Source organism: Poecilia reticulata, linkage group LG4 (genome assembly GCF_000633615.1).
Source record: "Poecilia reticulata strain Guanapo linkage group LG4, Guppy_female_1.0+MT, whole genome shotgun sequence".
Taxonomy (NCBI): Eukaryota; Metazoa; Chordata; class Actinopteri; order Cyprinodontiformes; family Poeciliidae; genus Poecilia; species Poecilia reticulata.
Genome location: NC_024334.1, coordinates 27,248,256 through 27,273,304, shown reverse-complemented (window position 1 = coordinate 27,273,304; position 25,049 = coordinate 27,248,256). Strand labels below are relative to the sequence as shown.

Genomic DNA, 25,049 nt, shown 5'->3' with positions numbered 1-25,049 from the left:
TTTTATGCCCATTTTAAGTAGACATATATGTAGCAAAAGATGGAATATCTTAACTTAAATCTGACAAGAAATTGATTTTTTTTCTTACGTCTTGTATGAAATTTTAACATTTATTCCAATTCCATTTATTCATAACACTTTTTTTTGTATTATTAAAATTTATATTAAACATCAACGTGTCCTACACAAACACACACAGGCTCAGAGAAAGTTTCCTGTCAGTACTTTTTTTTCACAGATCTGTACATAAGTCTTTTAAAATGGGAAGAAAACCTTAATTGCACATGTTGTCAGTGTGTGTGAGTTAAGTTTATAATGTCTGCAACTTCTTTGTTTTTATGCTTTACTCGTCTTTGTATATTTATTCAGCTTCCTGTGTCGCACTTTCTGCTTGCTTTGTCTGCCTGTTTTGCTTACGTTTTCTCTTTTTGTGGTGTACTGTACTTCTGTACACATAGTGGTTTGTGTGTAATGTGTAGCGTGTGTGTGTACGTGTGTGTTCATAGGCATGCTTTTCTGTCCCCTGGCTACAGTGACTTTGTTCTCTGATTGATCACTGTACACAAGACCTCTAGATCTCTGCTCCCTTTGTTGCTTTCTCTCTGCATGTCCTCTTCTCGCTACCCTAAATATAGTCTCCCCCCAAGTAGTCATGCACATACAGAAACATAATGAAAGCATATACTTAGGCACAGAATCGTACAGGAGCATCTCAGTAAATAAGACAATCATCAAAACATTAAGTTATTCTAACAATTCAATTCACAAAGTGACATTTATATATCAAATAGATTCAACACAGAATAATGTATATTTCAAGAATTTATTTCTGTTGATTTTGAGGTAATCACACTAATTAATAACCTAATTTATGATTTTACATGACGTTTATTAACACACTCTGGAATCGCTGAAATAAAAAAAAATAAATAAATAAATAAAAAAAAAATATATATATATATATGGCTGCACAGTGGCGCAGTTGGTAGAGCTGTTGCCTTGCAGCAAGAAGGTTCTGGGTTCGATTCCCGGCCCCGGTCTTTCTGCATGGAGTTTGCATGTTCTCCCTGTGCATGCGTGGGTTTTCTCTGGGTACTCCGGTTTCCTCCCACAGTCCAAAAACATGACTGTCAGGTTAATTGGTCTGTCTAAATTGCCCCTAGGTGTGAGTGTGTGTGTGCATGGTTGTTTGTCCTGTGTGTCTCTGTGTTGCCCTGCGACAGACTGGCGACCTGCCCAGGGTGACCCCACCTCTCGCCCGGAACGTTAGCTGGAGATGGGCACCAGCAACCCTCCCGTATATATATATATATATATAGTCCTTCTAATTTATTGAAATGCAGAGATGGTCACATTACTTGTTGTATAATAGACGCAGCTTGTTGAAAACTCTCTCAGCTGTGCCACCTGTCTTTCTGGAGCTTCTGGTTGATGTTTTCCTAGTTCTCTGACAAAATGTGCTTTTATTTCAGGATTGACAACATGTATTGAAAGCAAGCAAGAACACAGAGCATTCATAGTATAAAGCCCTTTTGCTCGTGGAGTGAATGAGTGTCTTGCAGAACATTAATCTATCTCTTTTAATATACATTAGCTTTTCTCGCAGAGGATGGAGATGTTGATGTTTGCTTGACTCTTTGGTCTGTTTACAACGCAAACTGAATCCAACTGGGATCAATTTAGACCCATTCGGGCATGGACATTGATAGACGTCATTCCCCCTCACAGCACTCAATATTCAGTTTAAAGGGCCAGCGACTGAATTAAATACATTTTCCTCTCTCGAAGCTGCAGTAACCTACTTGTTCATAATATTCTGTCTGGTCCTGTTCCTCCAGTTGCTGTTTGGATTTTAGCTTGATTTTTTTTTCTCAGTATATTGTTAGAATTTGTTTGGAAGGGATATTTTTCTCAACAATAATGAAGAGTAATCTCTTATCCAGACATCAAGCGGACAAATATTCTCCAACAATAATGGATATTTTTTACTGTACAGACAAGAAAATAATGATCAAACACCTAATATGTGGGAAAAGTATGAAAACAAAAAAAAAAAAATACAGCATAGAGGATTATTAAACAGTTGAGAGCTTTTCAGTATGAGGAGCCTAAATAWATAAACATTTTATTAGTTGACTTGTTTTATTGTGTTTCAGGGCCAGTGATAAGAAAAGAAACCTGGCTCAGGAGAAGGCAGAAGCTCAGAGGCGGCTTTATGGTCATGGCTTCATGAGGAAACTTTCAGCTGCTTCCACGGACTGGGAGAAACAACGTCACACGCTGGAACGGAGAAGAGAGGAACTGGTATGGCACAAACGGGGTATTACACCTTCGGCTGATCTGAATGTGTGCAGATTTTTTTTAAGCATTCTTCCAGTCATGCATTATTCCTTCTGCAATGTCCTTATTAAATGACGATTCTCTTACTTGCTGACCACAGACCTGTGTCAAGCAGCCTGTCGAGGTCATAAGATGTATAAGGTGCTGCTCATTACCTATTGTCAAAGGAAAATTATATCCCCCTTTGACTTTTAGAACCTGTATGAATGTATGAAAGTAGAGTTCATGCTTTGATTGATGATAAATTATAACTTCAGTGACATCTGTAACCTCATTTTATCAAGCAAAGACTGCTGTGGCTTAATGATTCTTTTCCTCTTTCTTCTACTGCGTCAAAATTCCAACTTGCCTTCATGTGACAGCAACTATTTTGGTGAAATCTGCGCATTGCAAATCCCACGCTTTTCGTATGCTTATGTGAATATATAATGTGTTTCATGCCTGCAAAATAACTAATTGGTTAAATTAGTTGCTGGAACACCATCAGACTGGCAGCGCAATTTTAAAAGACAGATCTTCCTTTGAATGCTCTGAGAATTAAACCAGCTTGAACTTTTGGCTTTGCTAATGCCTGAGAGTCTTAAAATCTAGTAGTTTATTTGTAGTACAAAGAATTTGGAGGATTTCATCAGCCTTAATTATAAAAAAAAAATTTAAGAATATGGAGAAAGTTTTACACAAAGGAGAAACAAACATGGAGAATGGAAACAGTTGTGTCTCCTGTAGCTTGAACTCATTCAAGGAGAAAAACGATGTGCCGAAATTTGAAACTGTTTTAAAAAAAAAAAAAAAGCAGAGATATTGCCTCATTCTGGTTAACGTGGACAGGGAGCATCTGGAGCAAGAAAATATTTTCCACACTTTCCTGCGAGACACTTGTAATAGTGGACTTCTCAGTACCAACATGTTTACTGACATTTGTTTTTTTAAATATCCATACAATAAAGCTTGAATATAAAATGTTGCTGTTCAAAAATCGAATTGAAGGTTGAAAAAAAAAAAAAAAAACAACAGTGAAATCCAGCAGCAGTTTTGGTTTTGTTTAGGTTTTATTTTTATTAAATATAGTGTTTGGATTACGCCTTAGTCTCTTTGGATTTAGTACTTTACAAATAAGCATGATTAATTTAAACTGCAAGACACAGGCAACATACTAGTGAGCTGCAAATTTAGAAAAGGAAAAAGCTTGTAAGAACAAACTCAGTTCCACTTATTTCTCAGCGGCTGTCAAGAGTCAGTTTCCTGAGATGTGTGCACTGTTTAATTATTTTTCCTTTAAAATAGTGGAATCAGGGGAGCTTTTCTAATCTAGATGGGGAAAAGTGGCAGCCGCTAGTGCTTTAATGCCTCCCACCCTCTTTGATTAGCCTTTTGATAGCCACAGCTGTAATCAGTGGGAACAAGGAGCGAAGGAGCAGAGGCGCTCTTTCAAAAAGGGCACCACCTCATCTTTGAGTGCTGTTTTGGCTGAAGAGAGAGCTCAGGTTGAGGTCTGCTGAAGGCTCATATCACTCAGCATTTAATGATACTGCGGCGCTAGTGGCAAAGTGGTCCCCACCTCTCCGCTTTTTGTCAATTTGACAAGCTTAGACGCACAATTACACATTTATAACATGCTAATGAGAGAGGGGAAGGGAGAACATATTATTAATTTATGGCAGTGACGTCTTTCATCCCTTTCCCTGTATTTTGCAAGGCTTCATTGTTTTTTTGTTTTGTTTTTTTCTGTTACTGAGTGAAATGTTTTCCTTTGTTTCTAGAAAGAACAACTTGCACAGGTTCGCAGGCAGGTTTCCAGGGAAGAACATGAAAATCAACATCTGGGGAATTACAGGTAAAGATGAGGCAAACAGCTGGGGAGAACAGGCTCTCCCTTCAGGAGCTCCACCCACTGTTCTTTGTGCCAGCTTGCTCGCATTTACGAGGTAATCTGCACAATGCCAAACTCTTGGTAAAATAAATGTTGCTGCTGACAGAATGAAAAAAAGAACACCTATTGTTTTTGAGATTGCAGGAAACCGGAATAAACACAAGTTAAAATCAGAGAAAGGCAGAAAAGCAAAGGAAGGGAGGCTCAAATTGCTTCTCCTCTTGCCAAATTCTTACCCTTTGCCGCATCTTAGAAACACAGATTAGCAGGTAAACTTTGCTTGCTTGCTGCGAGCCATCTCATCCCTGCCCAACAATCCCTTTTTTTTTCTCCCCTTCACCTCAGAACCCCCAGCTGGGTCTCTGGAAGACACAGAGCGTATCGATTTTCTAACCTCACAGATGGAGCAGATTCACCCTACAGCATGACTTAGCAAGTTAAAATTTACCACTTGGCCCATGTAAGCCATTCGCTCCTCTTTACTCCTCATTTTATGGTTCATTTTCCACACAGCACTTCAGCAACAACAGAATTTTATTATTTTTTTATGATCTTTCTCCCAATTTCTTACACAAAAAACAGACACACTCACCCGTCTTTCCGTCTCCAAAAGTCGAAGTAACTTCCTTACCGAGTCTTGGTCAGAACACTCCTCCAGGCCTGCATGAAGTGCTGCCACCTCTTTCCTTTTCCTCGACAGGCTGCCAGACAGTCAATCAGGCAGGCTGGAGCACCCCTAATAAAGACCTCTTAGCATTCAAATGGTGCCCCAGCTCGGCGCTGAACTCTGATTAACACACTGCTCCTCATTAGATGAGTTTGAGTAATGAACTCACTTACATTTGGCTATTAGATAAGATCTGTTTCAGGTACAGCGCCTGTTACATCTGAGGAAGACCCAGCTGCTTGTTGCTAGCTCACTACCTTGTTAAGCAGCAGGAGTCATGAGACTTTAAAGGTGCTGTTAAGCAGAAAACAAAGATTTTCTTAACGTCTCAAATAAAGGAGTAGTTGTAGTTCTCCATTTCACTTAAGTGAGATCACACAGAGAGAAATCTAATCATCAACTCAATCAAGACATACGTATGTTCAGCTTTAAAAAAGCCCCATGGTCACTTCTTCAGGCCTGCTGAAGAAGTGACCATGAGCTTTGCGGTTAAATGAGGCTCTTTAACTATTGGCAAGTTCTAGCGTCTATTGATTTTTATTTATTTTTTTATTTTTTTTATGTGATGAGACCTTTTGATATTTTGTCAAGTGTGTCTTTGAAAAGAAGCAAAAGAATTAGGTCCATACACCTCTAAAGTAATATAACTGAAAGAAGTCCCTCACAAAAGAATTAATATGCCTTGAACTTTTTCATACTTCATCATGTCACAACTACAAACTGCAATGTCTCTTTTATGCAACAGATTAACTAAAAGTACTGCATTATTGTGCAGTGGAAGGGAAAAGATACAAGGTTTTCTATATTCTTTTACAAATAAAAATCTGTGATCTGTGCCGACTAGTTTATGAAACCAGCCTTCGCAAGTCTTTTACTACGTCTCTACCAATTTTATACATGTACGCACTGAAGTTTTGTCTAGTTTTATTTGCAAAGCAGCTTAGTCAGATTGAACGAACACCATCTGTGAACAGAAATATTCAACACCTGTGAAAATTTGTTGTTTTTTGCTTTGACTAGACCATTCTAAAACCTCAGTGGTTTAATCTAAATCCTCCCATTGTGTTTCTGTCTTTGTGTTTTGTGTCTCTGCTTGGTCGAAGGTGAACCTCTAGCTAAAGTCCCTTGCAGCCTTTACCAGGGTTTTTTCTCACAGCACCTGCCTGTATCTCCATCTGTCTTTGCCTTAACTCTGACCTGCTTCCTGGTCTCACCATCCACAGTGGGCATGGCATTTTTTTAGGCGCAGTGCTTGTTTTCAGCTACACAGAGCATTTTGGATGTAAGCCAAAAGAAATTTGGCATTTAGAGTCATTTGACAAGATCTGCTGTTTGCTGTGGCGCCTACATCACTTGTGACAAACTGCTTTCTTTCAACACTTGCTTTYTTTCCTTAAAGAAAGGCCAGATTTATAAATAATGCCAATAATAGTTGCCTTATTGATAGAGTATTTGACCTGTGCTCTGGATCTCTGCAGCTCCTCCAGAGTTAGAAACCGTTTCATGACTGTTTCTCTTAACAATGAGGCTTGGATTTGCTGTATATAGTTTAATGTTACAGAGAGCACATCAGACAATTATTTGAGGTGTTATGTGACACAACATAAAAATATGCAATGGGTATTATTTCTTTTGCAAGGCATTGTAGTTAGAAACATTTCACATTCAACTGTACTAAGAAAGGACCTTAGTTAGTTGGCTCATATCAGGACCCAGAACTTAGCAGTTGCTTTATTTGAGCCGCAGTAACGTGGAATTGGGTCATCTTCTCAACAATATGGAAATCAGGCACCCAGAACAGCTACACAGCATAAAATTATTAATTGCACATGGGGAGCAGTTAAAGTTTTAATGCTGAAACAGTTAACCTTTACTTGGCATTTTACTTGCACTAAAATCTACTACTCACACGCTGAGACGTAAAAGCCTCTCATAAGTACTTCTTTACCTATCAGTTCTCGGATAGAAAAAAAAGTACATGATTAGTTTTCCAAGAATGTTTTCTGCTTTAGACATTACCATCATGTCTGAATCGGGAAGGCCATCTAACGGAGTGGGATTTGGCTCCTGATAGGGCTCTGCAGATGTCAGAACATTCGCCTGCTTTTTGAACTTAAAGTACCCGATGCTTATTTTGCTTAAAAAGCTGACATTGTTTTGATTTGATGGCCAAAGCGATGATGAGGCTGGGTTTGGAGATGTAGTTTCAGGATAACCCGGCAGAGGTTTACAAATTGTTCTACTCCCTTTAGATCCATCATAAACACTGGGGTTAGTTTAGTCTTTAGGGTAAAATTTTAAAGGGTGTGGACAGACGCATTAGTGCATATTGCAAAAAAAAAAAAAAAACCAAAACTGTAAAGTGTACTTCTGGGTGCAGAAAGCAGCTGCGTGAAAGCAGTGCTTCGTGTGAAAAGACTGATTAAATGAGAGTTTGGCGGTTTCTTGACTCAAGTTTGCCAGTAAAGCCTGTCTTTTTGTAATTTGTCTCTGCTTTCTTCTTCTCATTTTAATTTGGTTTTTCTTTCTCTTAGCATGCTGTAATCCTTTTATATACCTATATATTTTATGATCTGCTTACTGTATCCTCTTGTCTCTTGTTTTAAATTTGTTCTAATTTTTTCTCAAATATTTAGCTGTTCTCTTAGTATCTGTAAAATKTTTTTTTTTTTTTTACATTTTTTACTGTACTAAACCCTTGCTGCGAATTCTATCACTCGTCCTTTAACCTCACATGCCTCCTTTGCTTAACCCCACTCTGTCTCTCTATCTGTCCTTTCTCCTCTTTACCCTTTATCGCCTGACTCTCATTTCAACTGTCTCCCCTCAATGATAACCCTTTTCCGTTACCTTCTTTTTTCCATCTATTCTTTTTATTTTTTTTATTTTTTTTATTTTTTTTGCTCCTTTCTCACTCTCCTTGCCCCTCTCTCTCCCTGTCTCTGTGGCCTGCAGACGTATTTACCCCCCAGACGACAAGCTGCTGTTGGAAAAGTATGAAAGCCTGCTCTCGGCCGCCTTTCAGACCTTCCTCGCCGGGCGAGCTGCCTCACTTCAAAAGGAAATGAATAATCCTCTGAAACGAATGAAGGCACGTACATCAGTGGCAGACTGTCACGGACACACACACACACTCCCACAAACACATGCTGTAAAAACCTGCAGAGATCCACACCTGAACATACACACACGCATAGCATTCAGGCATCTATGGGCAGGAAGCAGAGGAACACACACGCACATTTCTATTAAGATTCTGCCCACAGAGACGATTAGGGATGTGCAAATAATGCGGAGTATGTTGCAGTCCATGGTTTTTGTTGGGAAGTTTGACAATATGTAGGAAGGCAGAGCACAATATGTGCTTACTGTCATTCAGACTGTCTCTTCACAAATATTTATTGTGTAGTGCATGATGTTTTTAAAAAGGAAAATCAAATCCCACAGAACAATGTTATGTTTGTTTCTTTCTTYACTTCGACACTCTTCACTCTCCCGTCGGTCCTCTTTCTGGATCTTTTGCTTTTCTTATGTCTTTCTGACAGCATCAGTTCTGAGTGAGTAACAGTTGCTTCCCACATGTTTTATGTTTTTTTTTGCTGTATGTTAAAGAGTAAGACATTGAACGTTTTAGGACACATTTAACATGTTGAAATAAAAGACCTATAACATGCTCTCAGAATTTGATCATTTCACAGGGTTAGGAAGTAATGTTTTCTTGCGCCAGAGGCTCATCTGTGTTTTCGAGTAATGCTGCTTTAGCTCAGCTGTGAAGTTGAAGTAATGACGATAAACAGAGCACTGAAACCGACTGAGAGCTTTGTAATTTTTTTAAATTATAAAATAGGATATGAAAGAGAGTGAAGTAGGACAAAATGACAAGCAGCTGAGAGAAATAGTGGCTTTTTTTAATTTTYCTGATCTGTAAAAAACAACCTTTTAAAAAACTTTACAAGAGACTTTACCAGCAGTTTTCTGTCATATTTATGTGTTCAAGAATAGTAAAACAAAGACGCTGAAAACTGAAGTGGGGAGCACTGAGCATAAAAATAAAAGTACATTTAGAAGGCAGATACTTAAACTTAGGATCTTTAATAAATGTATTGATACAATAAATTATTTTCACACCACCTATAAGGACATGTTGCAATTATCATAGGAGCTACTCTCACTGTTTCTGACTTTTTGCCATTTTCTTCTCTAAAGACTATTGTGTGTGTGTGTGTGTGTGTGTGTGTGTGTTTTTTTTCTAAGAATGGTGTCACTGCAGAGGAACTTCATAAAGATATGAATCAAAGTTCAGGCTGAGTCGAAAAAGAACACATTTTTAATTTGGCCAGCACAGAGACAGGGATTTTGTTCAAAGCCAGAAGGAAGAGAGAGTCGCTCTGCAGCTTGCTATCTGCCACCACAATCATGTCTAACAACTGAACTGTCCTCATTAAGGGACACAGTGTGAAATACTAATCTGGGATATTTATCTGAAAGAAGGAAGGTTCCTGAAGTTCAGTCTGATAATGATCGGCCCAAACGATGCAGATACGCCTCCTTACATTGTGTGTCGCCTGCTTTCAATTTGTTTTCCATACGTCACATTTAATAACAAATGTAATCATATGGGATTTCATTGCCGTATAATCAGAAGACCAAAGGTTGCTTTGCAACATAATCACTTCCGGAAAGCACTGTTTCTCTGACATAGTGTGAGAACTGCAGCTTACACCATAGCTTTTTTAGAAGTGTTCTAAAAAAACCCACATAAACTCATTGGGTTTTGTGCTTTTCGTTTGTGGAAAAGTATGGAGAAAGACGAAAATGTTTGGAAAAGTCAGTTCTGTTTCCAGACTCCTTTATATTACTAATTACAATGCAGACGAGCAGATCTTTTGTCATATAGATTATATTTGACAGATGCTCACTTGAGTGCACCTTTTGGTAGCATAAAGCCCTGGTATTGTTTGTGAGAAGGCAATTTGGAGTGAGCTTAGTTCCATTGAAAACTAAAAAATGGTGTCCTTTTGTGGATATCAAGGTTTATCAAAACATAAAATGTCTTTGATTAACTTTTTATAACTAAATGCCTTATTTTGGGGGATTTTAGTATAATATTATAAAGTTCTTCAGTGGCAGCCATACCTCCTTCTTATTGTTTTATTATTAACACTGATAACCATTAACACTGGTCTCTCTCCTAAGGTAAGAGAGACCATTAGTGTTTTAGATGGTGCTATAAGTTATTTSGTCACTGTGGTTCATTGGGATCCCTAACACTTCCAAACCCTTTCCAGACTCATAGGAAATCACTTGTTTATAATCTTCCTAAATGTCTTCATTTACTGGCATGGTATGTTGCATTTAGACTGTTGTCAGTTTCTGTTTTTATTATTATTATTATTATTATTATTATTATTATTATTATTATTATTATTATTAAAGATTATTATTAAAGATTATTATTAATCTTTAATTTCACCAGTCTCCTTGGTGTGACTGATGAAATTAATACATATATATTAATACATATATATCTATAAACATATATATGTATATAAAGTTTATTTATTTTTTTATTGTTGTTTTCCCTAAAAAAAGTCATCACTGGCTCTGTCTAGGGTCGTTCTTTCATTGCGAGCAAACAATCGATATTTCTGTCTGACAGTTTTTGGACCCCACAACACTTTTGTTTGCTGGCTTTGCGAGCTTCTCACGGCCACGAATTGAAAAAAAGTCACGGACTGTCACACTATCAAAGAACACAGAGTGTGTGTTGTGTTCCTAGAAATAAAAAAAAACATTGATTGACTGCAGAGCACCCTCTTGCTTTCAGCTTGCTGTGCCAGAGAYGTTTCAGCAATGAGTTACACTGTTTTCCACAGAGTTTGCATCACCCTTCTCCACACTTCCATTACAGTTAGGTTGAAAGGTATGCATCAGATTGTTAGCTCTGTTGTTGGCTATATATCTTTTCCACCCCTCAGACGATGTCTTTCTATTCCTTCACTTTTAGGAATAATGAAAATGAGAAACAGGATGTTGTCAAAGCATCCTGTGGTTTTCTGTCAGAAATGTAAAAAAAAAAGCACGTAAGCACACACGTTTCCACAGAGGCTAGTACAGCAAATGCAGCTAAGCATGGATATTAATACAGCTCATTTTGGCCAATTTTTTAAACTAAAGATAAATTTGATGTAAAAGTAGGTTTTATTGTACAATAAATATTCACTCTAAATTTAAATGGATTTTCTTTTCAATGTTGTTGCTCTCACAAACAACTGGAGCACGATGATGATGCTGTTTGCAGTTCAGGGTTACTTGAATTTAAAAAGAAAAGCAAGGCAAGTTAATTTGTATTGCACATTTCAGTAACAATACAATTCAAAGTATTTTTATGAAGAAAACAAAAAGTGACTATGTTATAGTGTTATATGATGTAGAAAAGAATGAAAAGTGTGAGTGCAGACTTGAATGCATTTTTTGTTTCTTAGATAAAAAATAAAGTAAATGAAGGGAACTAGGAATCTAAAAGAAACAAATTTCTATAAACACTGTGCATGATGAAGGTTTTAAAAAAGCATACATATGAGGTGATCAGCATTAGTATTACACATCCCTGCTGCCTTTGTGGACAACCCTTAATTTGCATAAATTTTCTGCTTGATATTAGGATTTAAGATTGTTGTTTATTTGTGTTTTTTAGCATTAATCTCAGCACCTCTAGTCATCCTGCAATCAGCTGTTGCTCAATTAGTTATTGCTCCTGTATTTCCTTCTCCCAGTGCTATAGCAGGACTTCTTGTTGCTTCCTCCTGTTTTATGCCATCATGGTTCTGGTATTCTCCTGACTCGCTTGATGGTATTCTTTTTTCAATGGTTTTCAATTTTCTTGGGATTTTTCCAACCTCATTCCTGACCTTTTGTCCTGTGCCACAGAAAAATATGGAAGAACGTTAAAACCAAACATCACTTCATGATTTATAAATATTATTAGTTGATGTTAAATTTTTACCTTATAAAGAATTATTAATATATGCAGTCAGACAAATTCAGACAAAAGGCAAAAGGCATGAAATAGATATATTTGTATAAGTGATTACAAGATATAAATTAAAAACAGCTAAAATTAAGAGAAAATAAATAACTTTTACTTCATGTGTAATTTCTGCATATATGTCAAGTTCGGTTTTCTCCTGTGCTGTAAAAACATGTCAAAACATTGGTGTAATCCACTTGCTGGTATTTAACAAGGTAATGGGCCTCCAGTGATTTTTAAACCACAGTGGGTGGGGAAAGCTTTCACCTCATAAAAGCTTATTGAGTTGGCAGCAAATTTTTATTGCTTGTAATTTGTAAATAATTATACAAAGCAAGGCAAAGTAACATTTTCCCTATAATAATTACTGCATTGTAAAAAAGTTAAAAGTTTAGTTCCTGGCTTTTCAAGGCTGCTTAAAAAACCATTTAGTGCTGCAAAGCTACAGGAGGCGGCCTCATTTTTACAGTGGGTTTCCACAATGTGTTAGTTTATTACGTTTATTACATTAGAGGGAGTCTGTTGGGGAGATTTACTGTTGGCATACAGTAGGCATCAGTAGTGCAGATCATACTATGCAATCTGAAAATGTCAGTATAGATAACATGGTTCAAACCTACCTTAAAAAAAATTATAATCTTGGTCTTGGACCTGCTTGGAAACCTTAGTGGAAAATTACAAAGTTTGTACTTTGGTAGGGCTGGCACCTCTGCTAAAGATTTGTGTAAGACCTCAAATAAATTATTATTATTTTTTTTGTCATTGTAGCATAATTCCACTGCGTACTGTTTTGAAAAATCACAACTTCTATTTGAGATTATTTTATTTTGAGGAAAAGCATTAGAAGAAAGTGTTTTTAAATCAGCTTCAGCTATTTCTCTAGACAAGTGTTTCCTTACTTTGGTTGTCAAGGCACACTGCCCTGCATGTTTTAGATGTTTATCTGCTTTGACACACTTGATGGAGACAACAAAAGCCTGTTAATTGGCCATCAATTTGAAATCAGCTATGCTGGAGCAGGGAAACATCTAACACATGGTTTTAAAAACCATGGTTAAAAAACTTGTCTCTAGACAAAATGTATAGAAAGCTTTTGTTCAATTTCTTTTTAATTTTTTAGGGTGATCGGTTAATTAGAATCACTGGCATGTAGTCTATGGTTTTCTGTTTCACTGGTATTACTATAATGTGACATGAGGGTCAGTTATTTTAGCTACTGGACAATTGGGAGGAACCTGTTTGGTTCACAGTAAGAAGAATTAGACAGGCTAAAACAATTCTCCAAATTACATTAGAACAAAGAGTGCCAACCTGAGTTTACCAATTTTCAATAGCAACCTTAAGACACCATCTACATGCCAACCAGTTATTTAGGAACACCACCACCACAAACAACTCTCTTTTTTACTGTTAAAAATATAAATATGTGATTTGCTAAATTCTTCTGTGGCTTTAACTGGTGATGTGTATTAGTCAAATAAGGCTAGATAAAGCAGGTGGACTCAAGACTTTCCTGGTCACAGATCACTTTGTTTTTATACTGTAACCGTGGAAGGCTAGGAGACGACTAATAATACCTTAGTGGCAAAAAGTTGTTTTGTCAGGAGGGCTATCAAAGTGTGTGCTACCAGTGATTGTGTTGGATTTTATTGCTTGTTAACTGCCTCCAAATATTTTTTAAAATTATTTTTACTTCATGATTATGCTACTTTACATATATTTTTGTAAGGCCTCTTGCACATTTTAACAGGAGTGCCAATAAAGATGGCCCGCAGAACAACAAAAAAATAATGTATCATACCATAAAAAAAAAGTAAAGCATGTTTCCAAAATGAATCAATTCTGGTTGATCTCCAATTCTATTCTGACTTTCTTTAGTTAATTCAATTTATTTAATTCAATATTTTTTTAATGTAATGCCAGTTCGCAACAAACATTTTCTCAAGGCACTCTACAGAAAAAGTCAATTCATTCCAAACATATAGACACATTGTAAGTCACAGACAGATTGAAAGTCAATCCACATATGAAACATATGACATTTAAGCCATCTGTGTCCAGAATGGCATGTCCCACCATCCAAGCATTCACACACTCACAAGTATTAATTCTCCCAGAATGAATCCAGTGAGCCAGCGGCCAGCTGACAATCACATTGGATTTGAGCAGCAAATGGAAGCCTGTTATTTCCCTGCCTTAAACAACATTAATAATCTTTGCCTGCATTTCAACAGCTGCCAACTGGACCAGGCTTGTGCATGCTGGCGAAGGCCATGAAGCTCCTATTTTTACTAATTCTCTCTCAATGAGCTCAGCTCAGCAAAGAATCTCAGGCCAGTGTATCTTTTCCAATCTCCCCAGACAAGGCGCATGTACAAAAGTGTGAAGTTTAGGTTTTTCTTTACTTTTACATTAATTGAAGAATTTGACAATCCAGAGACGTATCAAATCATAATTATTGCTCCATAAGTGTATCCAAATGATTAAACTATTCTGACTAATGATTTTTTTTATGTGTTTAACTGATCTAAACTGAGTTGCCTGTATGTATTAACGTGCAGGAAGAAGATATACTGGATCTTCTGGAACGATGTGAGCTGGATGACGAGAAGCTGACGGGCAAATCCTCCAGGCAACGAGGCCCAAAGGTGGGTGAAAGGGAGAGAGGTTGGGAGACACTGAGCACAGAGTGCATAGGGTCCAGATGCCTCATGGGACCTTCAAAAAAGACGAGTGCCAGAGAGAAAGGGATGGAGGTAGTCAGATGCCTGGAGCTAACACTCTGAGAAAGCACATCGGACGTGATTCAGAAAAATAAAGGTGGTGGTGAGGATTGGGGGGAATGGGGGTTGTGGCTGTCTAGCAGCTTTGGAAAGAAAGAAAGGAATCAGAAAGAGGCCCAAAGAAGGGACCCAACTCCCTAAGGGGACAGCTGTCAGCCTGTTTCACCTACGCTCCCCCACTTGCACCCCCTTGCTATCCGTCTCTCTGTCTATCATTCTCTTCTTTTTCCTCTCTGTCACATCCACCTGTAAGCCCCTTCAATTTCGCGCGACAGCACATTACTCCCTCCATCAACTTGCTCCACTCTCCTCCGTTCACCTCTCCATCCCTCTCTCTTTTGGGTGCGTGTACATCATCCCTCATTCGAGGGCTAAATTGACTGGAACACTTGAGGAGTGTGTTAGGGACCAGACGTTGAAGTTCAGCCGTTACGTTTGTGAGGCCCGAGCCAGAATGAGAACTTGTTCAGACACAATCACTGTTGTCCAAATTAATTTCGGGCCCGTCAGCTTCGATGTTGCAGAACGTATGGAGAGAGACATCGGTAACAGGGGGAAGTAAAGTGCTGTGACGGATAGATTCCCTCTCGAGGGTGAGTTGCTTACAAGCCATCTGGTGGAGCTGAACCAAGCAGAATGTGAAAGCGCGATGAGTGGAGTTAGACAGGATTTTGAAGGAAAGACATGGCACTGATGTTTCTGTCAGCGAAGGAAATGTTAAGGCAGACGGGACAGGAAGTTGAGAAAAAAGGATGGCAAGGAGCTTTATAAGCCTTTTTAATTGCTTTTTGTCTCCAAATCCTAATTTTGATCTGCGGTTCTTACGCTTGTGGTTGATACTCTCTTTCCCTACCGTACTGCTTGATTCCTTGTTCAGAATGATTGCTATTCTCACCAAAATTTCATCTCATTTTTAGTGTCTGATCTCTCATTTTTGTCTCTCTCTTCACTGATGAGGGACTGTCTGTCCATGCATGCTTTTCATCTCCTCGCCATATCCAAAATCATTGCCTTTCTGAGTTCATTTCCACCTCTCTTTGCATATTCAGTCCCTCTGTGCTTCTATTCGTTCCTTTCTGCTGCCACTGCTGAGCTTCACCTTGTCCCTCTCTTTATATCTCACCTCATCAATCTGATGTCCCAATCTTCCCTTGTTATTCTCTTCTCATGTATTTAATCTCTCTCTGTCTCTAGCCCCCTTCATCACTCACCCACACGACTACCCAGCGGTGACTCTTTCAGACCCATGATCACTTCCTGCTTATTAATTTGGGTGGCCTTACAGCAATGCCAGACCCGAACACTGAATAACAGATGAAGAAAAGCTTTATCAATGTCCTCATTGTGTCCCCCTTTAAAATTGGGAGATATATAATTAACATTAGACTAAAAACCTCTGTTTATTCGCTCATGCTTTACATTTCAATGCACAGACATAGATAATTTCATCTTCTCGTCTCTAAGTTCATATTTTGTTAAGAAAACTCTCCATGTTATCAAAAGTGCTCATGTACTCAACCTTTTATCCATTTATTTGAAGAATTGAAGGAAAACAACTGCTGAAGAATGAATAATAAGCTTCTGCCTTAACATTGCTCTTTTATGTAAATAGTTTTTGTTCAAGCTAGAACATTTCAGTTGTTAGCTTGCACTGATTCTATGAGTAAAATCTTCTAACACAGGCAAAACCTTCCACTCTTGCGTCCTTATGAGTTCAAGGTGAACTCCAACTTGAAGAGTTCAGACTTCCATATTTTTCCCTTAAGAATGACAGCAGATAAGTTTGAACACCTGATGGCTGGAGTTGGAGTATGTGGCTTTAATCCATATGAGGAGGAGCTTCACCATGCAAGGTCCTGAAAGTTAAACTCAGGATTTAAAAATTAATTCACTTAACAAGTAAGACCTTAAATAAGGAGTGACGTGAGCTCCTTTTTGTTCCAAATAAGATTCTTACAGGTGATCTTCAGTCTATCCCTATTATACCATAGTTCCCTGAAATATGAGTGAAGTATCTCACCAGATCACTCTCCTTGCCTGGAGCAAGGAAGAAGTGTGGGTACAAGACCGAAAATCTCCTGCATAATGTTGAGCATTTATACTGGGCGGAAGTCCCTCTTCCTCGGAGTCGACATCAGGACTAGCATAATGTAATAGAGCTTCTGGTGGACAGACAATAGTGGAGCATCAGTCACAGTGAGATACCTCACTCATATCTCAGAGAACAGAGGTTATATCCTTAACCTAAAAGTTTTCACAACTGTCGTTATGGAAGGAGGACTAAAATAATTAAGTCCTCCTTTTTTCTTGATACTCTTTAAGGTCATGCTATTAAAGTAAACAACCAATAATGGTTTTACAGGCAGATTGCTCCCACTGTCCTAAACTATGGATTTTATTTGCTCTTTTTTACATTTTCCCTTTAACTTAAGAGATATGCACTACTTTGTGTTAGGCTGTCACCTGTAGAAATACTTTCAGGTTTGTGGTTGTCATGGAACATAATGTGAAACATTTGAATTGTTGCCGCTTGAAAGTCGATGCTGTAATTTTGTGTCTGGTAACTTATATGTCAAGATTAATGACTTCGTCTGTGCAATGCTTGTTATTTTTATATTCTGCTGTTATGTGCAGAGTATGTGCTGAGCATTTGTTTATTTGTTGTTGCCAGCCCTTGACCGCCATGCCGGAATGCAGCCAGACGCCAAGAGGCCAACGACCAGACTACCTGGCTGACTTCTCCAGTGGCAGCAGTGAAGATAATTCATGCTCGTCGTCCAATGAAGAAGAGGAAGAGGAGACAAGAAAAACAGAAGAAGTGGAAATTAAAGAAAAGAGAGGCGAGAAGAAGGTCTCCTATGACCTCAGTGAAAGCAAGGAGAAAAACGTGGCTGAGCGCTCAGGTAGGGCAAAGGGTCTGGAACTGCCTTATTAGAAAGGCAGAGTGTGACATCTGATTGTGTTTTTGTCTGTCTTTGCCAACATAAAAAAAGAAATAGCAGTTACCATGAACAATAGAGGCTAGAGAAACACGAAAGAAATATTGGCAGATGAGGCAATTAAAAATTTGTTGAGGCTAATCAAAACTCTGGATGATTGAACTAAAGCTTTATGCAGGTAAACAAAAATTATTAAACAATAATGTTCACTGTTTTTGTCAAAACTGAAAAATTCAGTGTTGATATTCATTTGAAAATACAAATCTAAGTTATTAATTAGACTGGGCTAATTAAGTTAAAAATCTGTTTTTCTGGTACAAATTGTGGAAATAAGTGAGCCAATATTTCTACAGAAAAGCAGACAGTATGAATCAATAGTCAGACTGTTTACGTTCTAGCCTGATTACTAGAGTCATGTTGAAGGTGAAAAAAGATGACTTGATAGGTTACAGACTTTACAATTTTACTAACTTTACAATGTACAACTTTCAAAATGTCTCTAACTCTGTTAAAAATATGACCTCACTGCAGATATCTTCACCTCAGTGAAGCAGTTCTCATAAGTCAATAAATGACCCGGCCTACAAACGCTTAACAGGTAGAATGAAGAAATAAAAGTTCCTGAAACAAGATTGTCAAAGCACTCTGCTGGATAATCGAAACACTTTTGCAAACTATTTATTTTCTGTTTACTCCTATGAAACACTTTTTAAGAGTGATGAAGACAAAATACTCCCCTTCATGCTTATAAAACGTTAAGTCATCCAAGGCACCAACAATTTTTTAAATGGGAATGACTAACTCTGCCAGTAGACCCATTTGCCATTTTAATAAGTACACCTGTGCAGTTGATAGCATACTGGCTAATCATACGACAACAGCTGAATGAAGCACCTCAATGTGGTAAAAAAAAATTTGGATGAGTGTTTCTGACACTTTAGGTCTGTGACAGAAAATATTGAGAATGTTTTGAAGAAACTAATGGATCAAATCTGGTACTAGTATGGTGTACACAAGGGTTAAGGTGAGGTTTTATGGATTGACAGAAATTCAAATTTGCACATCACTTACCGGTACTTTAAAATGAATTCATTCAGATACATTCATATACAGCTTTGTATCATACACTTGGGCTATTTCTTACTTTCTACGTAGCAATAAATGTACTGATACATTACAGTACTATAGATATGACTCCATATCTACTCTATCACTAAAATACATGCCAAACTCAACTGTTCTATTTTAATTATACCATCATGAATTTTACCATCAAAGCCTGTAAAATGGGTTGTGAGGGTTCAACTGTAGTTACTGATTATTTTGGAGGATTTCTCTCTGATATTTTATCCCAGTGAGTATATTATTACATCAGATGGATGGACTCCAAACTGTTTGGAAATAACCTTATAACTTTTCCTTGATTGATTGGCAGAAACTCACAAAGTTCATGTCTTAGAGTTCCCCTCTGTGGAACAAACTTCTATCGTGTCTAACTTTTTAAGAAAGACTTTTCAGACACCTAAAGGTTTGGGTCAAAACTGACTGGTATCTGAAACACTTCACGGTTTCTCCCCACCTTGACTGAAAAACTACTTCCATCTGAGTATGATGGTATTATTTTGTTGATGGTGAGTACAAGGAGACCAGAATAGATTTTAGTCAGGTCTGGATGTTGCCTTTGGAAGAAAAAGCTGTAACCTTGTAAGCCTACTTCATAGTTCAGATATAAGGTGAATAAAAATGATGGTTGTCTGTCCATTTGTAACACAACCGGTTTTTATATATGAAAACATTGCTGCTCATTCAGTATTGCCTTTGGTCTCTTAGCAGCCTCCTTGACCAGTTATCATATTGTCTTTTTAGCAAATGTGGAGCAGCCTTTAGGTTTTCTAATGTCACTGTTGTCCCATCAATTCGCCAGTGACTAATGAGCAGTTTCTCTTTGCCAAAATTCTCACATAATGCTGTTGACTTTTCTCTATTCTTCTGTTGTTCAATAAGATACTTTTGATTTTCTCTATAAGCTCTTTGTAAACTACAACTTACCTTCATTCAGTCATTGTCTATGTCCACTTATTCCCTGTGGTGCTTCAGGGGACTGTAGCCAATCCCTAGTGGCTAATAGGAGAGGCGTGGGTATGCCCTGGACAGGTCACCAGTTCACCATAGGACAACACAGTGACACAGAACAAACTTCCATGCATGCAAACACTCATTCCTACAAGCTCTTTTGAGAGGCCAATCAACCTAGCATGTACCTGGAGTGAAACTATGTATGTATTCAGAGAACATGCATACTCCATGTAGGAACACCCTGGCTGTGATTTGAATTCAGCGCCTTGTTACTCCAAGGCAACTGCATCAACATGCAACTGAAAACTGAATTTTAATGGATGCAATTGATACAAAGTCAAGGAAATCTAATTTGGACAGGACAGTTAACCTTTCCTTCAGCTTAATTGGATTTACTTTAGTTATTAAATTTGTACAAAAAGCAGGGTTTTCCCCAGTGTATTATAAACCTGGTGGGCCACCAGGCTAGGCATTGCTTATTTTTTAAGTCTTTTTAAAAGGCTTAAAAGATTTGTTTTAAGACTTTATAGTTGGTGTTCGGGTATTAATCTTCCAATCTTTTAATAACACATAATTATCAAGTGATATTTTCAAATTTCCTGTCAACTTTAAACATTTTTTAACTCAAAAAGATGACTGGCTGCTGGATGAATGATTGCCCTAGGGCCCAACCACCGGGCTTAGCAAGTTTTTTTGGGGAAACCTTGAAAAGAATGATTGCCAAAATTTGAACAAAATATGTTTTAGTACATTTAAATTGAAGGCAAGTTTATACRACCAGATTAATGCAGGTTTTTTTTTTAAATACATTTTTATAACAGGRTGTTTTGGTATTTTGACTTGTAGAACAAGTTAAAATACCAAGTGTTACTAGGTGCAATGGTTAGACTGATTAGCTCTTTAACTTATTTTAAGTGTGTGTAAGGATCACTTAACAAATTATTTTATGTCCATGTCCAAAAAAGGTCAGAATTAAAGTATGATCTTCTCAGAAGGTGGTATTAGGGCCTTTGTTGTTATGCTTACCCGACGCAATAAATGATGTATGTTCCTTCCCTGATTGCTGCTGAACAATCCTAATTTGTGAGTTCGGCAATATGGCTAGTTTTGCCCATGTTTATTGGTAGAACAATTTTTCAGGAGTACAATCGCCGACAGAAAGGGCCACAGCACTCACTTGAGAACAGGAGTGGGTGAAGTTAGGCATAGAAATAAACAGGAGAAATTTGATGGAAGTAGAAGCAGAGACCTTTTTGTAAAACACCTTGAAAATACCTTGAGGGTTTATGTAGAATTATACAATTTTATAGCAAGAGTGATAAGCCTCATACATTTCCTCCATTTCACAACAGTCACATGTACTGAATCACTTTTTTGCTCTTAGAAGTGAGAAAAGARAACACTTTTCACAGAAGTCAATGCACTGACCTTGGCTCAGAAATTCTCTGGTTGCATTGTGGGCTGAGTTATAGCGCCCAAGGAGAGGAGTCTTGCATTAACCTATTCAATTTGTCACAAAATAAGGGGCTAAATCATGGAAAAGAGTAACATTTTTTTGTGGAAGCGCATGCATGCGTGTTTGTGTGCGCGCATGTGTGTGGGTGTATGCAGAGAGACAGCAACCTTGCCAAGTCCTTCTCCATACCAAGCCACCAAAGGACTGCTACAACTAAGCTCCATAATGCTCACAGTTGGCACTGACCAAACCTTGGAAGATTCGGCAGTCGCAAACACACACAAACACACATACTTGTAAGCTTACTTTACGACGGACACACACTAATACACTGGCTGATAGACAAGCTGGAACAGTATCCAGGTTTACAGACTGAGTCTGACGGTTTTCTGTGTAATTTTCTACGAGCTTACTTGTGTGCGTGCATGTGTGTGTCTGAGACGGAGCTGCTCCTTAATCTGCCCTCAGACCTGACAAGAACCAGATTTCTGCTAAATTTCTGGCATCGACAACRCAAGACAGGCTTGCTAATAGCACAAAAGCTGAACCTCTGGGTCAGTGTGTCGCACTTCATCTCATGACGTAGGCGCCAAATGATGTAAAGCAAGCAGGAGTGCTTGAAAGCCTGACAAAGACATTGTGAAATCTGAGGAGTGCAAAGCTGTTTTCTCAATCTCAAACACTTTCTTTTCAATGTTTCCTGTGTCTTTACAGGCCGCATGTTCTGGAAACCTCCAATCAAGTCCCCCAAACCAGGCACTACTCCCTCTGTGTCTCCGACCCTTTCTGGTCCAATCAGACGATCTATCTCTTGCCCTCGGTGCATTGCCTCCCTCCCGTCACCCAATGAGATGCGACCATTTTCCACCAGGCCATCTTCGATGATTCCGATGGCAACGCCTCTCGCCAGGCCGAGCTCCGCGACGCTGAGCTCCACCGCGATTCGCTCTCATTCGCTGAGCCGCAGTGTCTCCGCCCACCGTGTGCCTCACAGCAGCAGCCTGGGGACTATCCACTCTAATTTGGTAGGATACTCAACATACCTATATATGCTCATTTTTAAGTTGTTAGTTCGACCTGTAAACCTTAATTTTTTGCTGTTTTTCATTTGACTATAATAGTACTGTTGATTTTTTTTAAAACAGATATACAGTATCAGGTTACTGCAGCCCACAATAATGACCTTCAAATGTGCCCATCTGTTGCTTTCTGCCTTCCTTCTCAGTTTACCTTCCTCTTTCACAGCTTGTCTTCTYTTAGTACTGTTGAATAAAGTGGAACCAGACAGAGTTTACAAAGTCAGGAATGACTTTTAAAGATGCATTTTAACTTATTTCTTTTTAGGGTTTTTTCCAGGTAGAAAGAAAAGGGAATACATTTTTGAAAATAATATTTCATTGCAGTAATTTTAATTTAATGTAGACTAATTCACATAAGCTCAAATTTAGACAGAGTCACACACATATAAGGCTCTGGAAAAAATAAGGGGACCACTTAAAATGATCAGTTTCTCTGATTTTACTTTTTATAGGCATATGATTGATTAAAATGAACATTATTCTTTTATTCTAGGAACTACTGACAACATGTCTCCAAAATTCCAAGCAGAAATTTTGTATTTATTTGCAGAAAATGAGAAATGGTCAAAATACCAAAAACGATGCAGTGCTTTCAGACCTTATATAATGCAAAGAAAACAAGTTAATATTCATTTAGAAACAGCAATACTAATGTTTTAACTCAGCAAAAGTTCAGAAATCAATATTTGGTGGAATAACCATGAGGTTTTCAATGAGGTTCAGTGCAGTGGGCTCTTTTTCTCCAAAGCTGTATATACACCTGCAATTTAATTGGTGAATTCGATAAAGATCCCACTTCTCTAATTTTCAAAACTGAAAAAAAAAATGTTTTCTTGGTGTGTAAAAAGGTCCCAACTCACTTGCATGCATGTTATTATTTTTTCTGTATTTTATGCGGTGAGATCACCATTGCATGTAATTTTGCCTTAACATACAGGGAGCTGCACTTCAAGATGGGAGCACCCAAGTAATTCTTAATGTTTGTATATTTCATAATTTTAATATTTGAATTTGTCCACTACACAACTTAGGCTACTGGAATGGGATGCCTGGAAACCAACAAATTTTGGATTAGTTCCTGAGGGGAAAAAAAAGATCAAAAATCCAGCCAGAATTTAGCCAAAAGCTTATTTGGCATTGCAACTAAAAAAGTGTGTGTTTTTTTTTTCTTAACCTTCCTAAATGTCAAAAAAACCTAATATTAGTAGGGGGATGTATATCTAAGCCCGTATGCATAATTTTGATCTTGTATGGGTTAGAGAAAATCTACAATAAATCAAAATTTGTGCATCCAATTCAAGCTTTAAAATGTTTATTGCAGTTGTTTGTTGTATTATTAATTCRCTCCCCTTGTAAAAGAAGGATTCAAATGCAGCATCATGTCACTGATGCTGTGTGTCTATAGTTTTGTTCTAAGTTGGCATGTACATGTTTTTAGGCTGAACCTTTGATAAGCTTGAAGGCTAAGGAGCAGGAGGTCGACATGGTGCGTCAGACCCTCTCAGCGCTCACCGCCATGCGGATCAGATTTCCAGGGAAGACTGAAGAAGAGGCTGAGGCAGTGCTAGACGAGGTGGGCAAAAATGTCTTATAGACATGTCATTTGTTTAATTTTATTTTCTTTCTGAACTGTTTTCTGCTGGGCTAAAAAAAAAAGAGGAAATTTATAAGAAGCAAAGAAACCAAGACATTCTTTGAGTTTCTCCGTTGCCTGCTTGGTTGTTTTTACAGTGTAGCTACGATTCATCTCCTTGTCTCACTTTACGATAGCATTTCAGCTCAGACGTGTCTTCCTCTGTATTTGAAATGAACCAAGCAACAGTTTGCCTGCAGTCCAATGCTGTTCTCCTCCACTCCTTTCTATTAATCACAGCCACTTCGTAATTGCACRGAAACTGACAGGAGAGGATCCTGCTATTTTAAATCTGTATGTGCAGATGGCGCATATTTTAACTATTTTTATCCATGTACATTGTACATTTGTTAATCAGCTAGTAAAAACTCAAATATAGTCAAGTTTTGTTCTATGAAAATAAAGGCACATAATATGCTCCCTTGCAAACTGTAAAGCTCATCTTGAATCTATAATGTAAAAAGCAGTGTGAACATGTGAAAGCAAGTAATAATATCTGTTAGGCAACAATATCTATGTAAAGTTAATGAGAAAATTAATTTGGGAATTTTATTACATGTAAGCCATAAGCATAAAAATAAATGAAGTCTGAAATATGTCGTTCTTTGTGCAATAGCCTTTTTTTAAAATAAAATTACCACTTTTTGATTTAGAATTAAATAAATCAATTCACTTTTTGGGATGACCAAGTTTACTGAGTTGAAGCTTTTGTGTGTACTAAGTAGGGTTTCTCTAAGTCTCTGCATGTTGTGTAAGTAGCATGAAATCTAAGGATACGTGAGGCACAAGTTTCAACAATCAGCTACAGTTTTAGGAATACAAATTTCTCTTGTTTTTGTTTTACTACATTAATAAAAACATATCTTTTTCTTGACATGACCGACTTTCATCAACAAATAATGGATTTTATGTGTTTGTTATGATTTAAAATTACAACTTGCTGCAGGCAATACAGACTCCAAACTATTTTGTAATTACCACTACCCCTGTATTCAAAATGAAAGCACAGCTGAGAGACTGCACCTGTACTGTTGACTCCTTAACTCAGAGGAGGAGTATTGACTTAGCTTTTTTTGTTTTCTGTAATAATTCACAGTTGAGAGGCTTAATTCATATTTGTATCTGAGTTATTGCCTCCCTAATCTTTCACTGAAAGTCTCTCATTTTTTTGTTCCA

At 37.7% G+C, this 25,049-nt stretch overlaps 1 protein-coding gene across 8 annotated transcripts in view; it reads left to right on the top strand.

Annotated features, from left to right (window-relative positions):
- ttll7 (tubulin tyrosine ligase-like family, member 7) overlaps positions 1-25,049 on the top strand; it is an 86,934-nt gene that overhangs the window by 42,090 nt on the left and 19,795 nt on the right. For all 8 annotated transcript variants that reach the window (XR_533603.2, XM_008408047.2, XM_008408043.2 and 5 more), the window contains 7 exons: positions 2,157-2,304; positions 4,101-4,174; positions 7,833-7,968; positions 14,469-14,555; positions 17,362-17,593; positions 21,876-22,186; positions 23,679-23,813. Coding sequence is in view for 7 of the 8 variants with exons in the window: in XM_008408047.2 (XP_008406269.1) it covers positions 2,157-2,304; positions 4,101-4,174; positions 7,833-7,968; positions 14,469-14,555; positions 17,362-17,593; positions 21,876-22,186; positions 23,679-23,813 (1,123 nt within the window). In the remaining variant the exon portion in view is untranslated. The remainder of the gene's footprint in view (positions 1-2,156; positions 2,305-4,100; positions 4,175-7,832; positions 7,969-14,468; positions 14,556-17,361; positions 17,594-21,875; positions 22,187-23,678; positions 23,814-25,049) is intronic.